At 54.8% G+C, this 26,130-nt stretch overlaps 1 protein-coding gene across 1 annotated transcript in view; it reads left to right on the top strand.

Moving 5' to 3' along the window:
- Positions 1–13,104: 13,104 nt before the first annotated feature.
- The window catches only part of SDK2 (sidekick cell adhesion molecule 2), a 149,321-nt gene continuing 136,295 nt past the window's right edge, over positions 13,105–26,130 (top strand). Inside the window, exons 1-3 of the mRNA XM_055579553.1 lie at positions 13,105–13,217; positions 18,807–18,901; positions 19,641–19,800. Of these exons, the coding sequence (XP_055435528.1) occupies positions 13,105–13,217; positions 18,807–18,901; positions 19,641–19,800 (368 nt within the window). The remainder of the gene's footprint in view (positions 13,218–18,806; positions 18,902–19,640; positions 19,801–26,130) is intronic.

Genomic DNA, 26,130 nt, shown 5'->3' with positions numbered 1-26,130 from the left:
GCCGCATGTCTGTCTTTGTGTTCCGGGGCCTCTCCTGTAATTGGTGTTCGCTGAGCGGAAGGGTCGGTGAGATGAGTCATGACCTTGAGAAGGTGTGTGTCCTTTATTCCAACCTTTCTAAGGGTTGCTCCACACCATTCCCAGCTTCTTCGTCTTCTCGAACTGTGTTGGACTCTCCTCTGGGATCCAGGGAACAAAACGGGACTAGACTTGGGAGAGGCTAGAGATGGAGCTTGGGCTGGCCCTACCACCCTAACAAGCCCCCAGGATGCACGCACATGTGTGCACATACACACAACACGCACACTCAGAAACTGACCTCTGAACTCCTGAGCACAGTCCATTAGCCCCTTTATTCTCTGAGACCCCGACCCTCCCAAATTATGTATTCAAAAACCCGGCTAGGAGATGCCTCTGCATTTTCTCGTGTTTTCCTTACCCCGGTTCTGCGAGGCAGGAGCTATGATCTTCACCTCGTTCTCCTCCAATGAAGAAATCAGCTCAGAAGGCTTGAGTGGCTTGTCCAAGGTTGTGCAGCTCCTAATTGGAGAAGCCAGGGCTTGAAGCCAAGTTTAGCCTGCAGATTGCGCCTGTGGCCGCTGGGCCAGCCACGCTTCAGTTCTCATGCCCGGCAGCCACCATCCTTCACCCTCCATCTTCGTCGTATGGAATCACCTGAAGTCCCCAGAAGCCGCTGCTGCCTCATGCCTCCTGGCTTCTGCACACCCCACCCTCTGCCCAAGACAGCCTTCCTCAGCCCAATGCAGGTCCCATCTTTCCTGCTGGTCCCTCCAGGCCCAGCCATGTGTCACCGGCTTCCCTCCACCATCACAGGGCTTCCCCATCTCCCCGTGAGCCTGTGAGCAGCCGGAGGGCAGAGGTTTTCTTCCGGCTCATTGTGTCACCTCCCGCATACAGTAGGTGCTCAATAAAACTTGCTGAATTAGCAAGTTGAGTGAAGGGATGAAGGAATGAAATGCATACCCTGGATTACAACTGAGAGCCTCTGCGTGAGACGGGCATCCAGGGCTCAAAACCTCCAGCAGGGAGGAGGGGGCCTGCATGGGCAGTGGGCTGGAAGGGCCAGTGAAAGCCGGGAGGAGCAGGTTCTAGGACAGGATGGGCTGTCTGGAGAGGATGCTCTGGGCCTGATGCTGTGTGTTGAGTTGAGGGAAGTGAAGGGGGATGGTGAAAGTCAGGAGGGTGACAGGAAGGTCAGGGGCCCTGTGCCTCCTTGGCCTCCGTGAGCCTCTTCCCAGCTCCCTCCCCATCTCCCTTCTCATTCATCCTTGTGACAGGCTCCCATGGGGCTTCTTTGGACCACATGTTTTATCCCTTGTCACCAGCCAAACAGCCCTGTTCTATTAATTTATTGTCCTTTCCGGTAGCTGGTAGCCTTCCTGTAAACCCACCCCCATTTCCCACACTGGGTTTACCCACCACCAAGCCACAGCTCCCAAGTGGCCCTCTGCTCCCCACGCACCGGTGCAGCTGAGGTCTCCCAGGACCCTCCTGGCCTCAGCCCTTGGAGAGCAACTTCTAGAGCCCACCCACTCCTATGTCAGCTCGCCATGAGCACCTCTCCTGGGTCTCACCCTGCTGGAGACAGGACCCTCGCCCATCCCAAATTCTTCTCTCAAGGGCCAGCCCTCAATGACACCTCGCCCCCCGACCCAGGGAACAATAAGCAGAGATGACCTTGGCCATGACCCAAAGGGAGACTGAGGTCTGAAGAACCAGCCCGGCCTGCCTGAGGTCATGCAGGTCCTGGGGAAGCGGGTCTGCTGATTGCCCCGACCACGTGCCGTGTGTGACGGTTTTGTAGTCCAGCCCCTGTCCACGGGAGCGCTGTGCTCATGGCAGGAGCTGTGACTCTCATCCCTGCTTCCCTGGGACGTGCAGGTGGTCACCAACAGAGTGCCCAGACTCCATTCCCTCACCTCTGCAGCCTGCTTCAGGTGTCACGATAAAAGGAATGTGGGCTTTGCGGACAGACCACCTTGTGTCCCCCTCCCAGTGCCTGCACCGACCGCCCGTGTGGCCTGGGCTAAGACACTCTGTGACTTGGAGTGACAGTTTCCCTCTCTGTGCAATGGGATTGCCATGTCTCCGTGGGATTAGGGATCACACACAGAGACACCTGGTCCTCGTAGCTGTGGACGGAGGCTGACTCCAGGGATGTGGGACCCTGGCTGGGTTGGGGTGGAGAGTCGAGCCAGAGGGGAGAGGGCAGTAAGGGTGTGACTCCTAGATCACTGTCTCCAGTTGGGGGCTTCCCTGCAGGAAAAGGGGGCTTCCATGGTGGTTCAGTGGTAAAGAATTCACCTGTCAATGCAGGAGACACAGGTTCGATCCCTGGGTCGGGAAGATCCCCTGGAGAAGGGAATGGCTCCCCACTCCAGTGTTGTTGCCTGGAGAGTTTCACAGACAGTGGATCCTCATGGGCTACAGCCCGTGGGGTCGCGAAGAGTCGGACACGACTGAAGCGACTAAACGCCGCAGGAAAATGGGGAGTGCAAGGAACACTGTATCTGCTTCCTGAGCCCGGGAGAGCTAAACGTCCTGCCCATGGTTGGGCCCCAGGGGGGAGGCTTGGGGCTTTGGTCCCAGGAAGGACGAAGGAAGGGGGGCAGCCACATGCATGGGTGGCTGGGGTGGGGGCCACCCCGCTCTCCTTCCCAGAAAGGCTGGGCTTCCGGGGAGTGAGCTGGAAAGGCCACGTGGGGCTGCCTGTCACTCCACTGCCTCTTGCCAACAAGCCGGTCCTGCCGCCCCGGGCTTCCTGGCACGTCAGTCACCATCAGCGGAGCTGGGGCCCCGCCGCAGGGCAGCTGGCACGAGGCTGGGGCCAGGAGGGCACATGGGGGCTGATGCCAAGGACAGGACGTGATGCGTCGGAGGCAGGGTGGTCAGAAATTATAGCAGGGGCCTCTGGAAACAGGAGACCTGCTTTCTCTCTTCCTCCATTTGGTGGTGGGTTTCTGTTCTGTGCCAGCAGCCAGGGAAGGGACCAAGGGCACAGAAACGGCTGAGACGTGTGCCCTCACAGCAGAAGATGGGGGACCCCAGGGGCTTCCTGGGGAGGCTCAGTGAGCACGAAGGAGGGGCTCGCTTCTCTGAGGGAGCCACTGTGAAAACTCCATAGAGTTGGGGGCTCTGCTCCATGCTGGCTTTTTTTTTTTTTAATTTTTGGCTGGGCCACACACATGTGCGATCTTAGTTCCTCAAGTGAGAGAAAGTGAAAGGCACTCGGTCATGTCTGACTCTTTGAGACCCCATGGACCATGCAGTCCATGGAACTCCAGGTCAGAATACTGGAGTGGGTAGCCTATATAGCCTATATCCTTCTCCAGGGGATCTTCCCAACCCAGAGATCCAACCCAGGTCTCCTGCACCGCAGTCGGATCCTTTACCAGCTGAGCCACCAGGGAAGCCCAACCAGGAATCAAACCCACACCCCTTGCACTGCAAGGCAGAGTCTTAACCACTGGACCCCCAGGGAAGTCCCTTATTATTTATTTATTTACTTAAAGGATAATTGCTTTACAGTTTTATGTTGGCTTCTACCAGCCATCAACATGAACCACTCATATTTACCCATGTCCCCTCCCACTTGAACATCCCTCCCACGTCCCTTCCCATCCCGCCGCTCCGGGTCCTGAGGGCTGTCAAAACCACGCGCCAGCAGCTAGGTGCTTTAATGCAGCAGCAGCCTCTGCGGTCTTGGTTCTGAGGGCCGCGCTCTCTGAAGGCTGTCGGGGCCAGCCCTCCCCAGCTCCCTCCCTCCTCCAGCACCCGGTGTCCCGAGCGTTCCTCTTATCCAGGCTCATCAAGGCTTCCCTCCGGTCTCTGCATTGGCGTCACATGCCTGTTTTTCCCCTGGCTCGCTCACCCTGGGTGTCGGTCATATCGGAGGGGGGCCCTACTCTGATCGCCTCATCATCACTTGATCCCACCTGCCAAGGCTGTATTCCCCTCCTCCCCCACCGAAAAGAGACTGTATTTCCCACTAGGGTTACATTCACAGGTACCACGGTTAGGACGTTGCTGTATCTTTGGGGGGGCGTAGTTCAAGCCACAAGAGGGCGTGTATCAGAAATGGAAGATCCCCTGGAAGAGGGCATGGCAGCGCACTCCAGTGTTCTTGGGCTTCCCTGGTGGCTCAGTTAAGAATCGCCTGCAATGTGGGAGACCTGGGTTCAATCCCTGGGTTGGGAAGGTCCCCTGGAGGAGGGCATGGCAACCCACTTCAGTATTCTTGACTGGAGAATCTCATGGACAGAGGAGCCTGGAGACTATAGTCCGTGGGGTCACAGAGTCGGACATGCCTGAAGTGACTGAACACAGCACTGGGTTAGGACTTCAGTGTATCTTTGAGAAGACGTCATTCAAGCCATAACAGGGAGTGTGTCAGAAACACATGAAGAACTTTCCAAAGCACCCAGACCTTGCTCCGTCTAGGAGTTAAACTTGCAAAGAGGGCAGTGGACATCTGTGAAGCCCTTGTGCCCATTTTATAGATGGAAGAAATGAGGCCAAGAGCTATCAAATGAGGCAGAGTGACTTGGTATCAGAAAAGCTGGACCTTAACTGAAATCCCTGAGCCTCAGTTTCACCATCTGCCAACAAAAGGGGTTGGACCAGGGGAGTTCGAGAGATGCTTCTTCCAGTTTGGGGTGCGTGGAGCCCGTGAGAGGCCACAGAGAGAGCTTGGACGGGCTGGGCTGCAGCTTTCAGGGCTCTGTCTGAGGTCCAGCCCCAGCAGCACCCCCATGCCTCGTCCCTCACACAGGAGGGCTGGGGACCAGCACTAGGAACACAAACCCCATCGTGACATGGACTGCGGCTCCCGTGGAGGTGGAGGTACTCTCAGTAAACCTGGCCTGCGTCTCATTAGCATGACTTTGCTGCATCCCTGTCTCTCTCTCGTTTGCCGCTGGCATCAGCTGCCAAGGCCCAGGCTCGTCCAGAGAGGGCTGTGGAGCCTACTGAGATCTGGGGACGTGGTGTCGGGAGCGAGAGCAGGAGGGGCTGCTGCTGAGGGGAGAGGCCGCCCCCCGACCTCCCCTGGGCCGGTGACCATCAGGATCAACAGCGGCGGGCAGACACCCTCACCCCCGCCTGCAGCCTCCGGCTCGGCTGCCTCTAACACACGACAGATGGGCGCTGGGCTTTCAAAGGGACAGAATGGAGAGGCGGGGCGGGGAGTCCCGGCTGGATCCCGGCAAGGGTAATGAATGCAGCCCCCCGGGACGGGGTGGGGGGCTGCTGCCTGTCTCTGCCCCTCCCCTCCGCTCCCCTCCTTTCAGCCGGCTCCGTCCCTCAGCTTCTTCGAGCCAGCCAGCCCGGCTGCCATCCGGAAAAGCCACCTGCTACCAGCACATGTGAGCAGGCGCAGGCCGGCCAGAGCCAGGTGGGCTGAGGGGGCAGCTGCAGCCTGGGGGATGGGGGTCCAGACAGCCCCCGGCCGTCATCCCCCACCTCCTGCACCTCAGGCTGAGCCTGCCTCCTCCGCTTCTCATCCTCCGTTCACACTCAGGGTTGTTGGCTTTTGGCGACCCTGGGTTTTGTGGAGCATTGAGAAAACTCACTCATGATGTTTACCTGTAACCCCACCCCAGCCGCTTCCCAGGCACTGGACGTGGGAGGGACCCTACCCAGGAGGGACCCTACCCTGCCAGATGCTGGCCCATCCTGGAGCCAGGATGGTGATTGGACCACGGGAGGCCTTCGGAGCGAGGCCCGCCCCAGGCCCCAGGCAGTGAACACTCAGCCAGGCCTCTGAGCCTGCTTTCTTTAAGTTTGATCCCAGTGAAGCCTCCTGAGACTCAGCAGGCGGGGTGAGGCAGGACTCCCCTCCCGCACTGAGGAAGTGTGACTACTCAGAAAACTCAGCTTCTGACTCAGTTCAGAAGCGCAGAGCGGGGAGCCCGTGTCCACCTGCAAAGCGGAGGCTGCCTGCCCTCGTGCACTCAGCCCATCAGCTTGGGCAGCAGCTGAGGAGGGTGTTTGTTTGAGGCTAGTTCCCGTGAGACATCCTGGAGTTCCAGTCCACCCTCTGTGACCCGCAGAGCAGGCCTCGCAGGCCCCTGAACTGGGAGGGACCCTGAGCATCCCGTCAGGGGAAGAGGTGAAGGCAGGAGCCAGCACACCCCTTAGGGTGTGAAAGAGCACTTCAAAGCCCTCCCCAGCCTTCCCCCCAAGGAACACAGGGGACCGGGGGCAGAGAGGGTGCAGTGGGGGGCTGGGGGTTGCTGAGTGAAGGAGACAGACAGAGAAACACGCTATAACAAGGCTGTCTTGCCTTCTCTCGACTGAGATAAGACTCATAGGCAAAACCAGCGCTTTCGAGGGAGCCGCTCTGTGGCACTGAGTGCGTTTGCGGTGTGGGACACCTGCCGTCTCTACTTGATTCCGAATCACTGTCATCCCCCAGCTAGGACACCCACCTCTGCCCATTAAGCAATCACGCCCCACCCTCTTTCTCCCGACCACCTGGCAGCTACCAGCTTCTGTGCTGTCTCTGAGTTCACCTCTTCTGGGGTGTTTCATACCCATGGAACCATACAGCATGTGAAATTGGCTCAACTCTGGTGGGAAGAGGGAGAAAGGGGGCTGGAGCCCCTGGCAAGCTCTGCCCAAAGCCCCTGCCTACTGGAAAGACCCCGGGCCTGCTTAGAGGAAACTGGCTGGTCACCCGAGCCCCTGGGTGGGGCTTCCTCCACCTGGTTCTCCAGAGCTCCGAGCTTGGTCTCCACGAGGCAACTGACGTGGGGCCCCTGGGTGTCTCTTCTGTTAAGTGGGAGGTTGAAGGGGTGGGTCCCAATGACTCCTGTACCCCCACCTTCCCCTGTGAGGTCTAGAGGAGAGAAAGTTTGTGGAACAAAGGCAGGCTGGATCAGAGATCCAGTGCGTGCGCGCTAAGTGGCTTCTATTGTGTCCGACTCTGTGTGACCTCATGGACCGTAGCCCGCCAGGCTCCTCTGTCCATGGGATTCTCCAGGCAAGAAGAGTGGAGTGGGTTGCCCTGCCCGCCTCCAGGGGATCTTCCTGACCCAGGGATCGAACCCACATCTCTTATGTCTCCAGCATGGGCAGGTGGTGTCTCTTTCTGAAAGAGGAGGAAAGAGACAGACAGATGACACCTCCTCTTGGTCCAGCAGGGGCAGCGAGGACTCGGTCCCTGCCAGGCTGGTGGTGGAGGGGGGTGCTTCCTGCTGATGACCGGGGCCTTAGAAGGAGGCCAGGGAAGTGCTCAGGGCAGCCCAGGGTCTGTTTCCTTCCGACTGGGCACGACCCCCGGCGGTGGCGGCAGGCAGGACGCCTGCACGTGTGCTCGCGCGGGTGACTGGGGAGGGGCCACGTGCGCGGCGGGCAGACGCGTGCCGGCCCCCGTGTATCATCCAGCTTGTAAATTGCTCGGGGCCTGTAACCGCTGAAAGGGCCATCGAGCCGCGTGGTGTTATTATTTATGATGAAGCGCGGAGGTGCCTGCCAGGGGCTGGAATGGGCTGCACGCTGCCCGGGACGGACGGCAAATTGAACTCCAATTTTCTGCTCCGCAGTCTTTGTTACGCGCCACAAAGCGCCGGTGTGCCGGGGTCAGCAGCCTGATGAATGCGTGCTCTTCCCGGCGGCGGCTCCATCTCGTAGCCTCTGCGCGGAGGCAGGCTCGGCTTTGCTTTTCCCTCCGCCTCCCGGACCCCGCCGCAGACTCCTTCCCTGGAATCCTGGCGCGGCCTTGCAAGAGGGCAGGTGGCCGTGGGTTCAAAACCCGGCTCTGAAGCTTGGGTCACCTGTCTCCTCTGATGAGAGTCATAAAAGGGGCAGGAAGCATAAGCCCCTCCACCCCCAGGTGGCCGTGAGGGTTAAATGAGAAAAGACAGGGAGCTCGGCGTGTGTTAGGCTTGCCACAAACACGTCCTCTTCTCTTCCCTTTTCCCAAGAGTGAGCTGCCTCCAGCCCCGGCCTTATCCCAGGGAAGGCGAGGCGGGGAGAAAGCACCGATGGAAGAGCCAATCTGGGAGCAGGGAGGCCAGCTGCCCAGCCCAGCCCTCTCCGCTGCGTGTTAGGAAATCAGTGCTGATGCTAAGTCAGATTTCCCACCAGCTTCCCTCACTCCCTGTCGCCCCTTACTCAGGCCCAGTGCTCCATCTTCCCTGAGGTCGTGGCTTTTCTCAATGGCAGGAAGCAGGCAGAAAGGGGAATCACCCTTGGGTGGTGTGCCACGCGAAGCTTAGGACTGCTGTCCACTGCTCCCAGCACAGCCCTTCTGCACCCTGCATCTGGTGGAGGCGTCACTGGCCGCGGAAGATGTGGCTTCCCCAGGCCTGTGGGAGGTGGATGTTTCTCCATCACCAGAGCGTAGGGGAGCAGGTCAGAGTGGTACCCACGCGATGGAGAGAGCTTACCTGCTAGGGGACCTTAAAGAGAAGCAGCTGGAGGAGTGACCGATGCCAGGTGGGACAAGTGTCTTTTGGGCCTGGCCAGGCAGCTGACCCCTAAACCTGAGTTTTGGCAAGCCCCGCATCCCTACCCTGGGGCAGGAGGCGTTGTCTTAAGTTCCAGCTGTGAAGCAGGAGAATTGCTGCAAGTGAGTCACCTCGGGGTCACCCAGGGGAAGACAAGCGTCCTCCACGTGGCATCACGGAGCTTCTTGGGAGGGATTGCAGGAGTTAGGGAGAATTTTATTCTCATCGTTTTTATAGCTCTAATGAATCTGAATACACTGAAATGATAATAGCACCGTTAGATAAAAGCATTCTAATCAATGGTATAAGTTTAATCTTTGAACCCTGCAGCTGAAATGTATAGCAGGGCTCCCTTCCCCTCTGTTAATTGCAGAATAAACCCATCAGAAATGAGAACCATCTTTTTTCCACGCAAGGCTGGGAATGCTCTGGTGTTATTTACCCGTGTGGTTCCACAGGAGGCCCCCCAACTGTGAGATGGGTTTGCAGAGGTTACACCAAGTAATAATAGGCATAATAGGAGCTCCCCTTGTGTAGGCTCTTCGTGCAGGTACTGGCCAAACTGCTTACCCCTCTCCATAGGCTATGGGGTAGACATTGCTATTATCCCCTTTTTCTATTGTAGACTCTGAGATGCAGAAGGGTTACAGAGAGACATCCAGGGTCCCATACCTGGACAGTAGTCAAGCCAAGGGGCTTCCCAAGTGGCTCAGTGGTAAAGAACCCACCTGCCAATGCAGAAGACCCATGTATGATCCTTGGGTTGGGAAGATCCCCTGGAGGAGGAAATGGCAACCCACTCCAGTATTATTGCCTGGAGAATTCCATGGACAGAGGAGCCTAGTGGGCTTCAGTCCATGGGGTCGCAAAGAGTCTGACATGACTGAGTGACTGAACAATGACAAGCTGAGTCAGGACTCAGATCCAGGTAACCCCACGCCAGGGCCCGGCTTGTAACCCACTGTCCAGAACTTGCAGAGTGGGAAGAACAGGAAGAATATCAACTCTCAAGAGGAGGTGGCCTGGCCAAGTTCAACCGCAAGTTCACGTGTCTGGTTTGTTTTTTTTTTCATGGCTCTGGGGCCTCCTGAAGGTCAGACTCACCACCCAGCTCTGGGGCCAGGGAGGCGAAGGGGCCCATCCGCAGTCTTCCCATGGACGACACACGAGCCTGGGTGTCACCACGCGTGCGGCTCCTGTCTGTGTCCTACCTGCCGTAAGGGACGGAACCCCAGAAGTCTGGGGGCCCTGGCGTTGAACATCAGGAAGAAAGTTACGAAGCCCGTCACTTTGAGCCCTGAAGAGGGAGCAGGCAGGAGGGAGACTTTCTGGCTGATGTACAGTGGGCCGGCCGGCTGGGGAGATGGAGGCGGGGTGCTTGGAACACACAAACCCCCCACCCCCCGCTTTCCCCAGGCTGGGCCCCTCCGCCCTGCTCGCCACTCCCCAGGGCCATGTCGAGGCTCGGTTGCCCTGGCTGCCCTGGCGGCTGGGCCCCCCCCCTTAATCAGATTAGATGTGTATTCAAACAAATTGATGATCCGTTCCATTAGATGCTTTTTGAACACGCTTTTCTGAGCGAGAAATCCATTCGGCTGCAGCTGTGGAGGCCGAGGCATAATTGACTGCCGCGCCCTCCCAGGCCCCCGACGTCAGGAGGTACCCGGTTTCCTGAAGGTCACCGATGAGGATTAGATTAAGGAGGGTGAGGGCCTTCTTTCCTGGCTAATGAAGCACTTGGCATGCAGGCAGCACCCAGCCCGAGCTGGGCCAGGCATCTGCTAGGAGACAGGAAAAGGGGCATAAATTAGCATCTCATTTGTGGGTGAAGCAGGGAGGGGAAGGGGAGCCGGAGGGGAGAGACTAAGGGGCTGGTGGGGCTGGCAGGCCCTGGCTGGGGGGGCAGGAGCAGGCAGGCGTATCAGGCACAGGGTGCGAGAACAGCTGGGGAGCCTGTCATCCCCTGTCTGCCTGCTAGCATCTGCCTGCTGCGTGTGCACCCCGAACATTTCTTAAGGGGGGCGGGGCTCAAACAGGCTTCTGCATGGCACCCTTCAGGGGCCCCCAGCTCCCTGCTCCTGAGCCCCCGCCGTGGCAGCTCCCAGGCTCAGCACCTCCCTGACCTGGGTTTCGGAGGAAAAGGCATCGCAGGCCTGGTGCAGAAGCTCCAGCTGCTCCTACCCCGATCCCAAACCTTTGCTCAGGGCCTAACAAGCCATCCCGAAGCCAGACTTGGCTCTTGAGCCAGCTTGAAGGGGCCTCCAGGGAGCTGAATTCTGAAAGCTCAGACTTGGGACATTCAGGAGACAATGGGCTCTGTAAGGGGGTGCGACCAAGTCAGGGGAAAATAGGTGGGACGGTGATATTACCCCTGGACCCCATTTCCCCATCTCCTCCTCCTGTGATTGCCTCCAGGGGCCTGAAGAGCAAGAAAGAGCATCCGTAGGGGTCAAGCGCTGTGTTTTGAACTTGACATATGTTGGCTCACTTAGTTCTCCCAGGAGCCTCTGGGGCAGAGGTTGGAATCTCTTGCATGAACAGACCAGTAAGGCTGGGGAGGTTACTGTGCTCAAGGCCACACTTTACTTGGCGAAGCAACGGGCATTTAAACCCAGCTTTTTGTCTCCCACTGGGACCTTCAAGCCAGCCCCTTGGGAAAGGGTGCGCCTGGGGGCTTGGGTGGCGAGCAGAGCTGTGAAATGGGGACCCCAGGTCTGCCTTTCCTTCCCAAGAAGCCCCCGGGACTCCAGCCCCTGCCTCATTTTACTTGACCCCCTCCCACCCACATCTGTTCATCTTCTGGACCCTTTGAAGTCTTATCCCCAGGCTTCCCTGCCCGCACCACACTAGCCAAGCCTTCCATAATGCTCACCCCTAGGTGGACCGCTCTTCCCGGGGTGATCATGCCCTATTATCCTTCCAGCATCCTCTGGACCCATGCCTGGCCAGCCCACCTGGTTCACCCTCACCCCAATCTAGACCTGAGCCGTGACATTGAAAGCTGGGTAGTAACGCCTCTGCCACACAGCCAGTGTAGCCCCTGCTTGTGACTTCCAATCCCTGAGACAGGCCACCAGCCCTCACTTAGCCCCTGTGAGGCCACAGGTCGGGGTGTGAAGAGTGGGGCAGCTCATAGGGAAGCCCCATGTCACCTACAGAAAGATCCCGAACTCTGGAGTCTGCCAGATCTGGGTTTATGTCTTTGTGGCTAGGTCGTATGACCGAATGTTCCTGAGTTTCATCTGTAAAATGGGAACAAAGATAGTACTGGCCTGGAGAAGTCCTGTGACTCTTAACTGAAGCCATGGACATAAAGCACTTCACCTGTGCGGAGTTCGAGAGATCACGTGAAATCAAGAGAGCAGTAATAGAAGTGTGGGGAGAGGAGGGGTTTGTGGAGAGGGGCCTGCCGGGGGGCCTCCACCTCCCCTGACCTGGGCTCCAGCCAGATCCGGGGAGGGCTGTTAGGAGGCCACGAAGGTCAATCCAGGACGAAGGTCAATCCAGGACCATGGAGATCAGTCTAGCCTAGTGCAGAGGCTAGGGGGTGGTGAGGCGAGAAGTTTGCAGGAATCCCAACGTCCACCCTGTCCCCAAGCTTTCCAGAGAAGTCGAGATGGCTGAGTAGCAGAGGCTGTGGGGCCTTTCAGAGCTGGGGAGGGGGTGGTCCAGGCTTGGTGCCCCATGAAGCGGGCTCTGGAGCGCACACAGGCATCTTTTGGCCAGTTACCAGCATCAGTGGCGGGTCGAGGCCTTCACCCTGGCTGGCACTCCCAGCCGGCAGGGGTCTGGCTCCAGGCGAGGTGGGGTTCCCAGGGCTGAGCTGGCTGGGAGGTCAGATCCCAGGAGACATGGGGGTAGGCTCCGGAGAAATATGGCATTATTGTGCTAGGGGCTGAAGGGAGGGGAGAGGTTAAAGTTGCGATAAGCATCTGTGTGGGACCATTTTGCCTGGAGCTTGCAGTAGAAGAATGACAATGGGGGTGTTTAGTGGGAATTTGGAAGAACAGGCGGCCAGGGGCCCCTGTTCTGGGGAACTAGGCGGAAGCCCAGGACTGAGGCCGCTTGTTCGCCTCTGTTGGTGGCTCTTCCTTGACAAGAAGCTTAGGCTCTGGTGATCAGGGACCCCCCCTGCCCCAAGCCGTTCCCCACCCCTGAGTCCCGGGCACACGGAAGACCTGTCCTCTCCTGCATGACCAGCAGGGCTACCCGTGACCGCACACCCTCTCCACTCACAGACGTGTTTGCATCTATGCGCATACATCTGATTATAAGTGAATGCAAAGTGAAAGTCACTCAGTTGTGTCTGAGTCTTTGTGACCCCATGGACTATACAGTCCATGGAATTCTCCAGGCCAGAATAGTGGAGTGGGTAGCCCTTCCCTTCTCCAGGGGATCTTCCCAACCCAGTGATCGAATCCAGGTCTCCCGCATTGCAGGCAGATTCTTTACCAGCTGATTATAAACAAATAGTCCATACCTATAGGGCACAGTGGGGCTTCCCTGGTAGCTCAGCCGTAAAGAACCTACCTGCCGGGAGAGAGAGACTCGGGGGTGTGAGGGTGATCTGGTTGCGACATCCGTCACCCCACTGATCACCAGGGTGACTCGGCTGACCTGGCTGGCTAGGCCCATGTCCCCCTCCTCCCTCACCGCCCTACATGCATCCCTCCTGAAGCCGCACGCTCGGTCAAAGAGGACAACCATCCCCAACAGAGGAGGACCCGTCTTTGGTCAAGTATACGAGTAGCTGTGCGCTCTGTCAGAATCTCCAAGCATACTCTCAAGAAAGAGACGCAGGTTCGATCCCCGGGTCAGGAAGATCCCCTGGAGGAGGAAATGGCAACCCACCCCGGTATTCTTGCCTGGGAAATCCCATGGATAGAGGAGCCTGGCGGGCTACAGTCCATGAGTTGCAAAGAGTTGGACATGACTTAGCGACTAAACAGCAACAGCAATAAAACACTTTCTGAAAGTTACGAAAAGACAGAGAATAAAAGTGTGGGCCGCTCCCTCCCAGCCCTAGCCCCCCAGTTCTCCTCCCCAAAGTGTCACTGAGCCCAGTGTCTTATGAGACCCTCTAGAAGAAGCCTGTGCCTGTACAAGCAAATCTATTTTTACCCTTGAAGAAAAATCTGCCCAAGTGATAGCCGATTACACACCCCATTCTACACCTTGCTCTTTTCACTTAACAGTAGCTCTCAGGATTTGTTCCAGAGCCTTTCGGTGCAGAGAATTCTACTGTTTGGAGGTGCAATCATTTCTTTAAGCAGCGCCCTCTTGACAGACACTCAGGTCATTTCCAAGCTTTCGCTGTTACAAAACACAGCGTTCCCTTGCAATGCTCTCACTTTATCCATGCGTGTGTGTGTGTGTGTGTGTGTGTGTGTGTGTGTGTGTGAAGGAGAAATTCCCTAAAGAGTTGGTGAATGGAGGGGTGCATTTTTAGTTTTCATGGAATTGCCAAGCTGTGTGCATGAAGCCTGGATCTCCGCAGGCTGGCCAGCCCCAGGGTTTTATCGTGTTTTCAAATCTTGGCCAAAGTGATAGGGAAAAAAAAATATCTTATTGAGTTTGCCTTGCCTTTCTCTTATCGCAAAGTTCAGCATCTTTGTCTGTGTTTCCAAGTTATTTGTAATGCTTCTCTGTGAACGGTTCATATCCTTTGCCCATTTTTCTGTTGGTTTGTTCCTCTTTTTCTTATTGATTTATGAGAATATTTTTTATATCAGGAAAATGAGCTCTTTGTCCATGATAGAAGCTGCAAATATTTCCCCCCAGTTTGTCATTTGTTGCTTTTTGTTTATGGGTACTTTTTTTTCTATCTATGCAAGATTTTTATATAGTTGAAGGTATCAATCTGTTTTTATGACTTTCTGGAGTTTGTGTAGTACTTAGAAAGTACTTGGCAAATTATTTGCTTTGCTGAGATTGTGTATTTTAAGCCCCTGTGATTTTTTTCTAGTTCTTTTAGAATTTCATTTGTTTTTGTTTAAAACATTGATCCATTTAGCATTTATTTTGTGGTTAAGTGTGAGGAATAGATTCAGCTTGATTTTTTTCCCCTCAAATGGCATCCTGGTTGCTCCAAGGCCATTTATTGAATAACTGATCTGTTCCCCACTGACCTGAAATTCTACTTTAATCCTTTCTCAAATACCCCATACATACTGGGGTCTATTTCTAGACTCTCTGGTTCATCACTTCATCAGTCCATTTGAAAAAAAACACACTGCTTTAATGATCACAGCTTTGTGATATAGTTCGATATGTGTGCTAATCTCTTCTGCTTGCCGTTCTTTTTCAGAATTTTCTTGTCTATTCTTTTGTGGTTTCCTTAAGTGTGAATTTTTGAATCATTTTGTCTCGCTTGAGAAATCTTCCATGTGTAAGTTTTCAAAGTGAGGAAGAGTGGACGAGAATGACACCTGTGGAGCGTCGGTTCTGCCGGCCCTTCTCCGTTCTGCCTTCCCCACTGAGAACGTGGCAGCAGGGCTGTCAGGCACAGCAGCCCAGGTTGTGCACTGCACAGTCCCGAGCTAAGCTGAGAGGCTACGGCCCCGCCGAGAGTGTGTGAGCTCTTCCCACCAGGGGGCCTGCCCCCTGCCTGTATGATCAAGACGAGTAATAACTGCCTCTCCCATAGCACACTCCAGTCACTTTCCTTCCCTAAGCACTTTCTGTTTTTTAATTAAAGCCTCACAACAAACATATCCCCAGTTTACAGCCAAGGACACTGAAGTGCAGAAAGTCAAAGTCATTTGCTCAAGGTCAATGATCTGTGTTACCCACCTGTGCGGTCATGACACAGAAATCTGTTCCTGCACATAAGCACGTGCATGCACACACACACACACTCAGACACACAGATACACATGCAATCAGAGTCATCCAGACACACATGTGAACACACAGACACATACATGTGAATACATACTTACATACATACAAAGATGCATACAGACACATGGTCAAAGACATACAGACACACACACACACACACACACACACACACACACACAGAGGCTGTCCCACCAGCATCCTTCTCCCATCAGTCTTTTCTGCTACAGCTCCCACACTCCCAGCCCGCTGCTTCGGGGCAGGGCCCGCCCATCTAGGAAAACAGTCTGGCAGGACTCACTACCACGCCTGCTCTCAGTTCTTTGTGGGCCTCCCTCCCAGATCCCTGTATCCCAACATGAGTCCCGACATGAGTGGCCTTTCATCTTCGGGAAAAGGAGGTGTGGCCACGTCTCAGGGTCTTGGGGCAGGGAGCCTTGGCCTCAGCCAGGAGGCCTCGTTAGGATCACTTGGAATGAGGAAAGCTGATCTGATCTGGGTACCCAGCAGGTTCTCAGGAAAGGCTAACACCCCACCTCCCCTCTTCCCTCAAATCATTATCTCCAGCAGCCTCTGGAATCAGCCCATCCAAGCAGAAGCCATTTGGCTCCAGACTGGCGCCCCTAGGAGAGCCTGAGGAATGAATTGGCGACTGCGGACGTGGGGGGCACATGACCCGCGAGCCGGGTGGCAGAGGCCAGGGTGTGGGTGCCGGCGTGTGTGCCCGCACGCGTGTGCAAACACACCCGCTACCCACCCCCTCCTCCCCCACCGACTCCTCTGGCTCTGAGTCAGCCCACCTCCAAGGGATCTGATCTTTGGGGGCTGGGAGCGTTATTGTTTTAAAACAAACGAGGGATGACAGGAGCTAACAGAGGGTTTTTAAGAACGCGATTCAAAGGGCTCTCGAAAGCTGCTGGAGAATATGAATGCGCCTTTGAAGTGCGAATGTGCCCATTTGTTAAACTGAGAGGAGCCGGCTGCCTCCGAGGGTGGGGAATCGTTTGTCTTGGCAAATGAGTGCCTGCCTGCCTCTCCGCCCTTCGCCAGCTCCAGAGATGCGTGAGGACCCCAGAAATGGGGGACCGGGGGGTGGCAGACACCCCCTCAGGACACACTCTAGGAGAGGCGCCTCTTCAGCGTCTTCAAGGCAGTGTGCTCACATGACCATTGTTAAGAGTGATGGGCAGACGGGCCAGTGAGCAGCGTCAGCTCCGAGAGAGATGCCGAGGGGCATAGTGGTCCAGGGTGCGCCCCTTGCACGTCTGCACCTGCTCTCCAGCCGCCGTCAGACCACCCCCCAGCCTGCCCTCCAGGGGCCCCCACAGTGAGGGTCTGTAGCAGGGTTGGGGTTCCAGGAAGACTCCCCACCGTCTCTAGTGAAGATGGAGAGACCTTGGGGTTGAGTGGGAATCTCTGCAGCCAGCTGGTGGACCCGGGCCCCAAGCTGACATTCGGCTTGTCCTGAGTTGTCCATCTGTGCATAAGCTCAGAGTAAGGCTTTGTCACAAATGCAGAAACTTATCTGAAACCCAAGGATGCCCAACCCTGGTTAAATCTGAGGGTGAGAGGATAGAGCGGGGATCCAGGCCTCCAAGCCCCATTGATCCTCCAAAGATTCCACCTGGGACGCAGGAGGGGCCCTGCTCCCCCAGCCCCTGCACCCCCCTGCCCCCAGACTGCCAGACCGCGGCTGGGTTCACTCCCTTCCACCCTCAGTCACTGCCTCCCCGACCCGACAAGTGCCCCTTTCTCTTCTCTGGCTTGTCCCATATCTGAGGCCTGAAGAATAGTGCTTATGTTTTTCACTATCTGGCTCCTAGTGGATCGTTAATTCTCAGACTGAGGTCTGTCTGGGGCGTCAGCCAGCACCGAGGGTGATGGAACCCGCTTCCCTGGCAGGAACACCAATTCTCTGATGTTGGAAAAGAAATGAACATTTGCACAACATTTACTCCGGGCCAGGCACAGACCTAGCATTTTCACAATTGTTGTCTCATTTAACAATGGGCTTCCCTGGTGGCTCAGGCGGCAAAGAATCTGCCTGCAATGCAATGTTCAATCCCTGGGTCGGGAAGATCCCCTAGAGAAGGGCATGGCAACCCACTCCAGTATTCTTGCCTGGAGAATTCCACGGACAGAGGAGCCTGGTGGGCTACAGTCCATGGAGTTGCAAGGAGTTGGACACGACTTAGTGACTAACACTACCTCATTTAACTCTTAAGATATCTCAGTGGCTGTTTCTCTTCCTGTGTCTCCTGATGGAGAAACTGAGAATCAGCGAGGTGAATACGTGTCCACAGCCAGGCAGCTGAGCACAGACAGGGTGTGGTGCCAGGACGCCTCTCCCACAAGGCTTGGAGGTCGGGTGCCCAGTGCCTGATTTGCCAGCAGCTTTCTGGCTTTGCGCACCGCCCACCCCTTGGGCAGGGTGATGGGTGGAAAGTGCTTGGATTTGGGTCTGGCAGGCTCAGAGGGTAAAGCGTCTGCCTACAATGCGGGGCTTCCCTGATGGCTCAGAGGTTAAAGCGTCTGCCTGGAATGCGGAAGACCCGGGTTCGATTGGAAGATCTCCTGGAGAAGGAAATGGCAACCCACTCCAGTACTCTTGCCTGGAGAATCCCATGGACAGAGGAGCCTGGTAGGCTACAGTCCACGGGGTGGCAAAGAGTTGGACACGCCTGTGCGACTTCTCTTTCACTTTTCATTTTCAGGCCTGGACCTGACTCGCCCTGGTTGCAGCTCAGGGCTGCAGGGTCCCTGGGCCGTATTCCTGAGAGCAGGTGATCAAAGCCCCTGCACAGAGCGTGCTCGCTGGATGAGCTGGTGAACAGAGCTTCCTGGAGCTCACTTCCTCCATCTCTCAGACGCAAAGGCGTTGAGTCTGCCTGTGGGTGCTTTAAACCCATCTTCCTCTCCATTCACGTTTCACCTTCATGGTCAAGTTCAGGGTTAAGTGCTCAGCCTGCAGGGCTGGCTGCTTGCCTTCCAGCTGTGTGACCCCGGGCGGGTTTCTAACCCCTCTCTGAAAGGTGGGTTTTGATCCTATCTGGCTGTGGGCTTGCGTGTCAGAGGGCGTTAAAGCCCCTGGAACGACCCAGAACCTAGTGGTGCTTTGGTCCCTGTGTTGTTTCGAGTGCGGGCCCCTCCCCCAGCCCAGCCCCTCCCCTAAAACACAGGTCTGCTCAAGGATGGGCATAGAGGCCCTCTCCCCCTCGCTGTGTCTCCCAGTTCTTTTGCCAACCCCTTCGTCTACTTCACTTCTGCCCCTTTTCCAACTGGCCAGAAGACAGAAAGCCTGTGTTTCCACCCACAGCTTTTGGTCTAAGTGGTCCCCTGAAGCCTGGGGTCCTGCATGCACTGTCTGTGTCAAGGGGAGCTGCGGGGGGCTTGTGCTTGGCTGGGCTGAGTCGGGTCAAAGGGCTAGGGAAGAGCAGAGCAAGAGCTCTACCCAGGCCCACAGCCCAGGCAGCAGCACTTCTTCTGGCCCCACAGCCAACCTGGTGTGAGTGAGGAGGTCGAGGCAGGCTGGCCCACAACCTCGGGTGGAAGATCAAGCAGCCTGGCGGTGGAGGGGGGGCCCACCAGAGGTATCCCGCCCCGGCACCTGGAAGGGTTTCCTGCAGCCTTGGGAAGCAGGACTCAGGCCGCCCCCACCACCTGCCACTCCTGCCAGCCCAGGGGTCCTATGCCTGTTTCCTTTGAGATATTTATTTTTTTACCTTTTAAAATTAATTTTTATTGGAGTACAGTTGATTTACAATGTTGTGTTAGCTTCTGCTTCACCGCAAGGTGAATCAGTTATACATATACATGTATCCAGCCTTTCTGAGATTCGGTTCCCGTGTCAGTCATTGCAGAGTGCTGAGCGGAGTTCCCTGCACTGTACGGTTGGACCATATCAGTAGTGTGTGTCAGCTCCGGTCTCCCTTTCCCCCCCTTTCCATGTGATGTTTATTTTCCCTTTGGCTAAAGTTCAGAAGTGCTCCCCCCACCCTTCCTCCTTCTCTGGAAGGAGAAACCAGAAGCAAAGGGTGTCGGATGGATGGGGATCCCAAAGGGGGAGAGACCACGAGTCCTGGAGCGTTGGGGTGGCAGCCAAGGTGGTGGGCCCAGGGGCTTCTGGGAGGAGGCAGGCGGGGAGAACTCGATCTGCATACGAGCCCTGAAGTCACACTGACCTGAGTGCCAGCCCTTCCCGGGCACGGGACCTTCACCCGTTCCCCGCTGCGCCTGCCAGGTCTGCCTCCCAGAGGCCGGGCTCCAGGTGAGCGGCTGCAGGCAGATGAGAAGTGGTAACCGGTGCCTCGGTGTCTCTGTTCCCCGCAGATGACGTGCCCCCCTATTTCAAGACGGAGCCGGCGCGGACGCAGGTGCACCTGGAGGGGAACCGCCTCGTGCTCACGTGCATGGCTGAGGGCAGCTGGCCGCTGGAGTTCAAGTGGCTGCACAACAATCGGGAGCTGACCAGGTTCTCCCTGGAGTACAGGCAAGCGCGCCGCCCCTTCTCTCCTGGCTGCTGGGGTCCTGCCGTGGCCTGCAGGGGTACCTGAGTGGGGAGCGGGCTGGGATGGCAGTTCAGGGATGCTCTGGGCTAGGGATACAGGGAGGCTCGGGTGGCGGAAGCTGCAGGAGGTTGGGTGGGGGGAAGTCAAGGCAGCCTTGCCCTGGGGTGAGAAGACCCTGCCAGCTAAGCCAGCAGAGGACGACCGGAGGGTGGGCTGGGGGGCGCTGCCCCGATAGGGTGGTCCAGGCAGCCTTGGACGAGCGGAGGTGATGATTAGGGCAGAGGAGCTCAATGCCAGCGTGAGCTGTGACCAGATCCCCTTCCCTACTAGAAGATGCTGCTGTCTCAGGGGAGCTGTTGCAAGGGCCTGGGTCCAACAGAGGGCCGTGGCATGTGACTACCCAGGATCCATAAGTGATCGATAGATTCTATTCGGGAGGGAAATTCAGGGGGAACATGGAAGTGGGGCCCCCTGGGCGTGTGGACTTATCTCCGCTTCCTGCTCTGTCCCTGCATGGTGCTGTGGGCTGGCCGAGCCCGCCTCCCCAGGACACTGCCAAGTGGGAAGAAAGGGGAGCACAGAGAGAGAGAGGCCTGGGTCTCAGCCAGGGTGGGTGGAAGAGTGAGCCCGAGGCAGCCACCCCTGAAGCCAGACGGCCTCCAGCCTCTCTCCTGGCTCTCCCCCATTCCTGCTCCTGTCCCCCCATCCCACCCTGTCTGATTGGCTCCCTACCCTGTGCCTGGTAATTAATCCCTAGGCCTGATGTGCATAATCGGTTTTGTTGGGGAAACAAGATTGTCTTGCCCTGGGGATGTTGATACAGATCAGGGACAGGAATGCAAATGAGAGGAGGGGGATTTAATTGCTTGAGGATCTGTCCTTCCCAGGAAACCATCCTTTTCTTTGTGAAGCCAGGAAGCCAGCCTTTGGGGCGACCCTGGTGCCCAGGTTCCCTCTACCCCAACACTGGTCTGGATGGGCTCGGTGGTGATGCCGAAAACTCGGCCTCTGTACACAGGTGCCAGTTTGAATCTCAGAGACAGAGTTTTGAGTGAAGTAGAAAAGAATAGCTTTATTGATTTGCCGGGCAAATGGGGACACAGCAGGCTCGTGCCTTCAAAAACTGTGGGTCCCAGCCCAGGAGGATGCGGGGAGTTCCATAGCAGTGGTTCAAGGGTGGGGTTGCTGATCAGATTAGAGTGTGCACTCCCTTCATCTGTTTCTGTGGCTCTTGAGGTTATCAAGCTGTGACCTTCCTTCTGAAATGAAGAATGCCTCATTAAATACTTCATCTTCCTTTTATTGGGGCTTTTACTTCTGTAAGTGGGCTTTCCAGGTAGCTCAGTGGTAAAGAATCCACCTGCAGTGCAGGAGACCTGGGTTCGATCCCTGGGTTGGGAAGATCCCCTGGAGAAGGATATAGCAACCCACTCCAGTGTTCTTGCCTGGACTTTGTGTGTGTTTGTCATTCAGTCGAGTCTGACTATTTGGACTGTCCGACCCCATGGACTGTAGCCCTCCAGGCTCCTCTGTCCATGGAATTCTCCAGGCAAGAATACTGGAGTGGGTTTTCATTCTCTTCTCCAAGGGATCTTCCTGATCCAGGGATCAAACCCGGGCCTCCTGCATTGCAGGCAGGTTCTTTACCATCTGAGCCACAAGGGCGGCCAACACTACCGCTTTAGTTCTGTAAAGAGTTCAAAGATACTGTTCTGTGCCTCCCTTGAGGTGGAGCCAGGACCCCGCCCCAAGCGTCCACTATTGCTTCTTGGCCACTCCTCCCTTGTCTCTGCAACCCCTTCCTTCCCTGATTAGCAACTCTGGACCTCAGGGAAGGTCATGGAAGCAGAAGGCTGTTTCCTGCATAGAAGAAATGGTCACATAAGGATTTTGGTGCCCAGGAGCCCCACAAGCTCCTGCTGGATTTCAGTGGGAGTGCCCACTTTGGCAAACGAGAGAGCAGGAGGGGCCAGGGCGGGAGGACCACCCTCCCGTCTGTGGGTGGTGAGAGACCTGGGCCTGGATGAAGGCGGCCCTCCAGGGCTGGCCACTCTGGGCTTTGGTTCTTCAGGGAGCCACAAGGAGACCAGAGGGGCCTTCCTGAGCAGCCCTTGTGATGGTTTTCAGTCGGGGTCCCAGAACCATTCCTAAAAGCTCTTTGGCACCCTGGGCAGTTTTAACAGTTTCCATGAAGAGCCCCTGGAGCCTCTTGGAAGGTGGACGTGCTTGAGTGGGCACTCCCAGAGCATGCTGATGGCATACCACGCTCTCAGTGGTGTCTTTGCCCTGGATTTCCACTGGCAGGGAGCTGGAGGCAGGACCCAGGAGAAGGAGAGTTGATTCCTTATCTGTTTCTTCTGGTGCCTGAAGCTGCGAAGACACGGGGGTGGGGTTATACAGAAGCACATCCCGGCTCTTCTGGTTCAGATTCGCCCAGTGATAGAATGAGCTTTCTTTGGACCCCGTCAGCCCCCTGACCCTGGAAGTCATTGTCAGGGTACAGGGTACGATGATGATGTTAAGTGTTAGTCGCTCAGTCGTGCCCGACTCTTTGCGACCCCATGGACTGCAGCTCACCAGGCTCCTCTGTCCATGAGATTTTCCAGGCAATGATACTGGAGTGGGTTGCCATTTCCTTCTCCAGGGGATCTTCCCAACCCAGGGATGGAACCCAGGTCTCCTGCACTGCAGGCAGATTCTTTACCGAGTGAGCTACAAGTAATGATGATAATAATCATTGGCAACCAAAAAAGAATTTATTCCATGGCTGATGTTATGGTAGGCTCTCTGAGAGTATCTCCTTTAATCCTGTCAGCAGTCCTATGGGTAGGGTCCATTGTTTCTCCTCCATTCTACAAATGAGCAAACTGAGGCTTAGATTAAACAGTCCACGCAAGGTCAAGTTACTGAGTTGGGCTTCAGATATAAGTCAGATGACCACAGGGCTTGAATTCTTTACCACCACCCACACTGCCTCTTATTGAAGAAAGATTGTTGCCATCGCCTCCTCCATGTATATATATCCTAAGCATCTTTCTGCTAACCGTACCCTGCAAGTTCTAGAGAACAAAGATGCATTTCAGAGCTTGGCTGGACGGGAGTTATTCAGGGGGACATAAATGAACTTCCATTCGGGGACCTCAGTCTCTTGCGTCCTCACCCCCAGAAAGGCTTTTTATGCCCAGGACAGCCTTCTTTTCTGCCTTTGTCCAAACTGTCCTGTCTCCTCCGCTTGGAATATTGTCCCTTTCAGAACCTTCTTGCTGTTTCCTCCAGGGTCCCAGCTCTTTGGGAAAGCCTTTGTGGATAGAATACCTGTGTGGTCTCAGTAAATCTCTCAAACACACATGCATGCACGCACGCACACCCCCTCATTTCTGCCTCTCTCTGCCCTTCGTTTCCGTTCCTAATACGTCTCCATATACTTTGCCTTCTAATTATTTACATAAGACCTTGCAAGTAAACCACAGAATGAAGGAAGAGCTTCAAGTGCCTTGGCAGTTCCAGGAGTCTCAGGACTTATTAATAGAACCAAGAACTGGATAGGGCTCAGGGCTGCTCAGCTGTGCCCGCTTCTGGATTCAGACTTTATTCTCATGCAGGGATTCAGACTTTATTCTCAGGCAGTGAGATTCTTGAGAAGTCCAAGAATCCTAGGCTTACAGCCACATGTTCTCAGAGTAGAAGTAACTTCCCTGTAGGAGGAAGTCCATGTAGAAAGACCCAGGGAAGGATTCCTATTGGTCCAGCCTGGATCTGCCCCAACCAATCCCTGTGGGGCAGCAGCACAGAGAGCTGTGATTGGCCAGGTCATGTCACGTGTCTGCTCCCAGTCCTAGGACTTTGCGCAGCAGCTCCACCCACTAGAGCCCAGAGGTGGAAGTGAAAATGAGAACTCTTAGAAGAAGAAAGGAAAAGGGTGTTGCGCAGACAGAACCTCCCCACCAGTCACTTCACTGCCCCTGCACCTGGGGAGGGCGTGGCTCACAGCAGGTGCTTTTTCCTTCCTTCCTTTTCTTTTTAATTTTGCAAATTTCCAAATATTGGAAAAACTATGATGGTACCATCAACACTTGTACCTTTTTGCCATTCATTGGTTGTTAATATTTTGTATCATTTGCACTCTCTCTTGCTCTTTCTGTGTACACATATATGCATTCATGAATTATTTAAGAATTAGTTGGGACTTCCCAGGTAGTCTAGTGCCTAAGGCTCTGTGGTCCCAATGCAGAGGGCCCTGGTTCAGTCCCTGGTCAGGGAAATAGATCCCACATGCACAGTTACGACCTGGTACAGCCAAATAAATAAAAATAAATAATTTTTAAAAAAAGAAATTAGTTGCCAATATTATGTCAGTTCACCCCTAGGTAAAATTTCCTAAGAAGAAGGTGTTTTCCTACAGAACTACCACACAATTTTCACACTCAGGAAATTGCACGTTGATATTAATACAATATTACCATCTGACACACAGTCCATATTCAAATTTCTCCATGGGTCCCAATTATACCTTTGTGGACTTTTTTATTATTGTTATTTAATACAGGATCTAATCAAGGGCCACATGTTGGGTTTAGTTGTCATGACTCTTTAGACTCTAGAACCATTCCTCATTTTTCTTTCCTGTCTTTTCACAGCACTGACATTTTTGAGAGTTCAGCCAGTTTTGCAAAATGTCCTCCAGTTTGGATTTGTCCAGTTATATTCTCATAATTACGTTCATCTTTTTGGCAGGAATATTCTGTAGATGTTCATCCTTTTCAACACTTCACACTTACATGCACCTGATGTCAGTTTCTCCCATTATCGGCGGTGGTAGGTTTTTTCAACTGGTCAAGATGACATTCACAGATTTCTCCCTTGTCAGGGTATCAATGTAATTTCTCCCTTTTGGATGATAACTTGAGACTGTGTGAATATTCTTCTCCCCAGGAATCTCCCAGCCAGTGGTTTGACATCCATTGATGAGTCTCACCTGAATCAATTATTACCAAGATAGTTGTGACTAGCACCTTTTCCATCCTTCTTGTATTAGTTGGCATTATTTCATGAAAGAGATCTTTCCTTTCTCACCCCCTTTAAAATAGTGTAACACCTATATGAACTCATGGATAATTTTTCATCTGTGTTTTAATCCATTACCATCATTATTTGTTTGGACATTCATAGTAACCCAGAGTTGGCCAGTGCAGCTTCTTCAGCCCGGCTCTTGAGTCCTTTTGACCTGTCCCCATTGGATTTCTAGCAGTTTCTTGTTTTGGGTTAACTGAAGGTTCTGATTTCCCCTTGGGAATAAATGCATGCTAAAAACCCCGTCATATAAGAGATCAGTCAGCTTCTCATCACGCGTCTCTGACCACTGCTTTCTGCTGAGGTCTTCCTGTCTCTTGCAAACCCTAGGTTTTGAGTTGGGTGATAATATCCAATTTTCAGGCAGAAGGATGGCTGAATTTACTCAGCAAGTTGAGAGAAAATAAAACTGGGAGCGACGTTGTAAATTTAACTGTTTCCCATTCCGTGTTCAAAGGAAGGAGTTAGCATGCACATCCAGTCTCCAAGGATCTTTATTCTCAGTGGGATCTGTCCCAGAATGAGCCAGGGATGTGTGGAGTGTGTGTGTGTGGAGAGAGAGAGACATCCACACGGAGGAAAGCCTCGGCCTCTTTCTGAGTGCCAGGGACTCTGCCAGGTTTGTGGGTCTGAATCCACCCTTGGGGGCAGAACGGAAATAACCTGAGTACTTTCATGTGTTTCCCGTGACTAGCTCTGTGACTTTGGGCAGGAATACTTAGCCACCCTGAGTTTGTTTTCTCACTTTGGAACTGGGCACAGTCATGCCTACTTTAGAGGGTTATAGTGGGGACTCAGTGAGAGTCTATGGGGCAGATGCAGTCAAGGTGCAACAGACATGAAACGAATGGTGGCTGTTAGGTTACACCGGGTGTCGTCTTAATAGAATAAGGAGACAAATAGCAAACCCACCAGAAATCTCACATGCAGGTGAGAATGTCTCCAGGGGAAATGGCAACCCACTCCACTACTCTTGTCTGGAAAATCCCACGGACAGAGGGGCCTAGCGGGCTACAGTCCATGGGGTCAGATACGACTTAACAACTAAACAACAGCCACTGAGGGGTCGTGGTGCTCTGCATACATGGGATTCCTTAGGTCTCATACATGTGTTTAGTGGTTGCTGCTGCTGCTGCTAAGTCACTTCAGTCATTTCTGACTCTGTGTGACCCCATAGATGGCAGCCCACCAGGCTCCCCTGTCCCTGGGATTCTCCAGGCAAGAACACTGGAGTGGGTTGC

Source organism: Bubalus kerabau, chromosome 4 (assembly GCF_029407905.1).
Source record: "Bubalus kerabau isolate K-KA32 ecotype Philippines breed swamp buffalo chromosome 4, PCC_UOA_SB_1v2, whole genome shotgun sequence".
Classification (NCBI taxonomy): domain Eukaryota; kingdom Metazoa; phylum Chordata; class Mammalia; order Artiodactyla; family Bovidae; genus Bubalus; species Bubalus kerabau.
The sequence above is the reverse complement of the archived record's forward strand: the minus strand, read 5'-3'. Positions and strand labels throughout refer to the sequence as shown.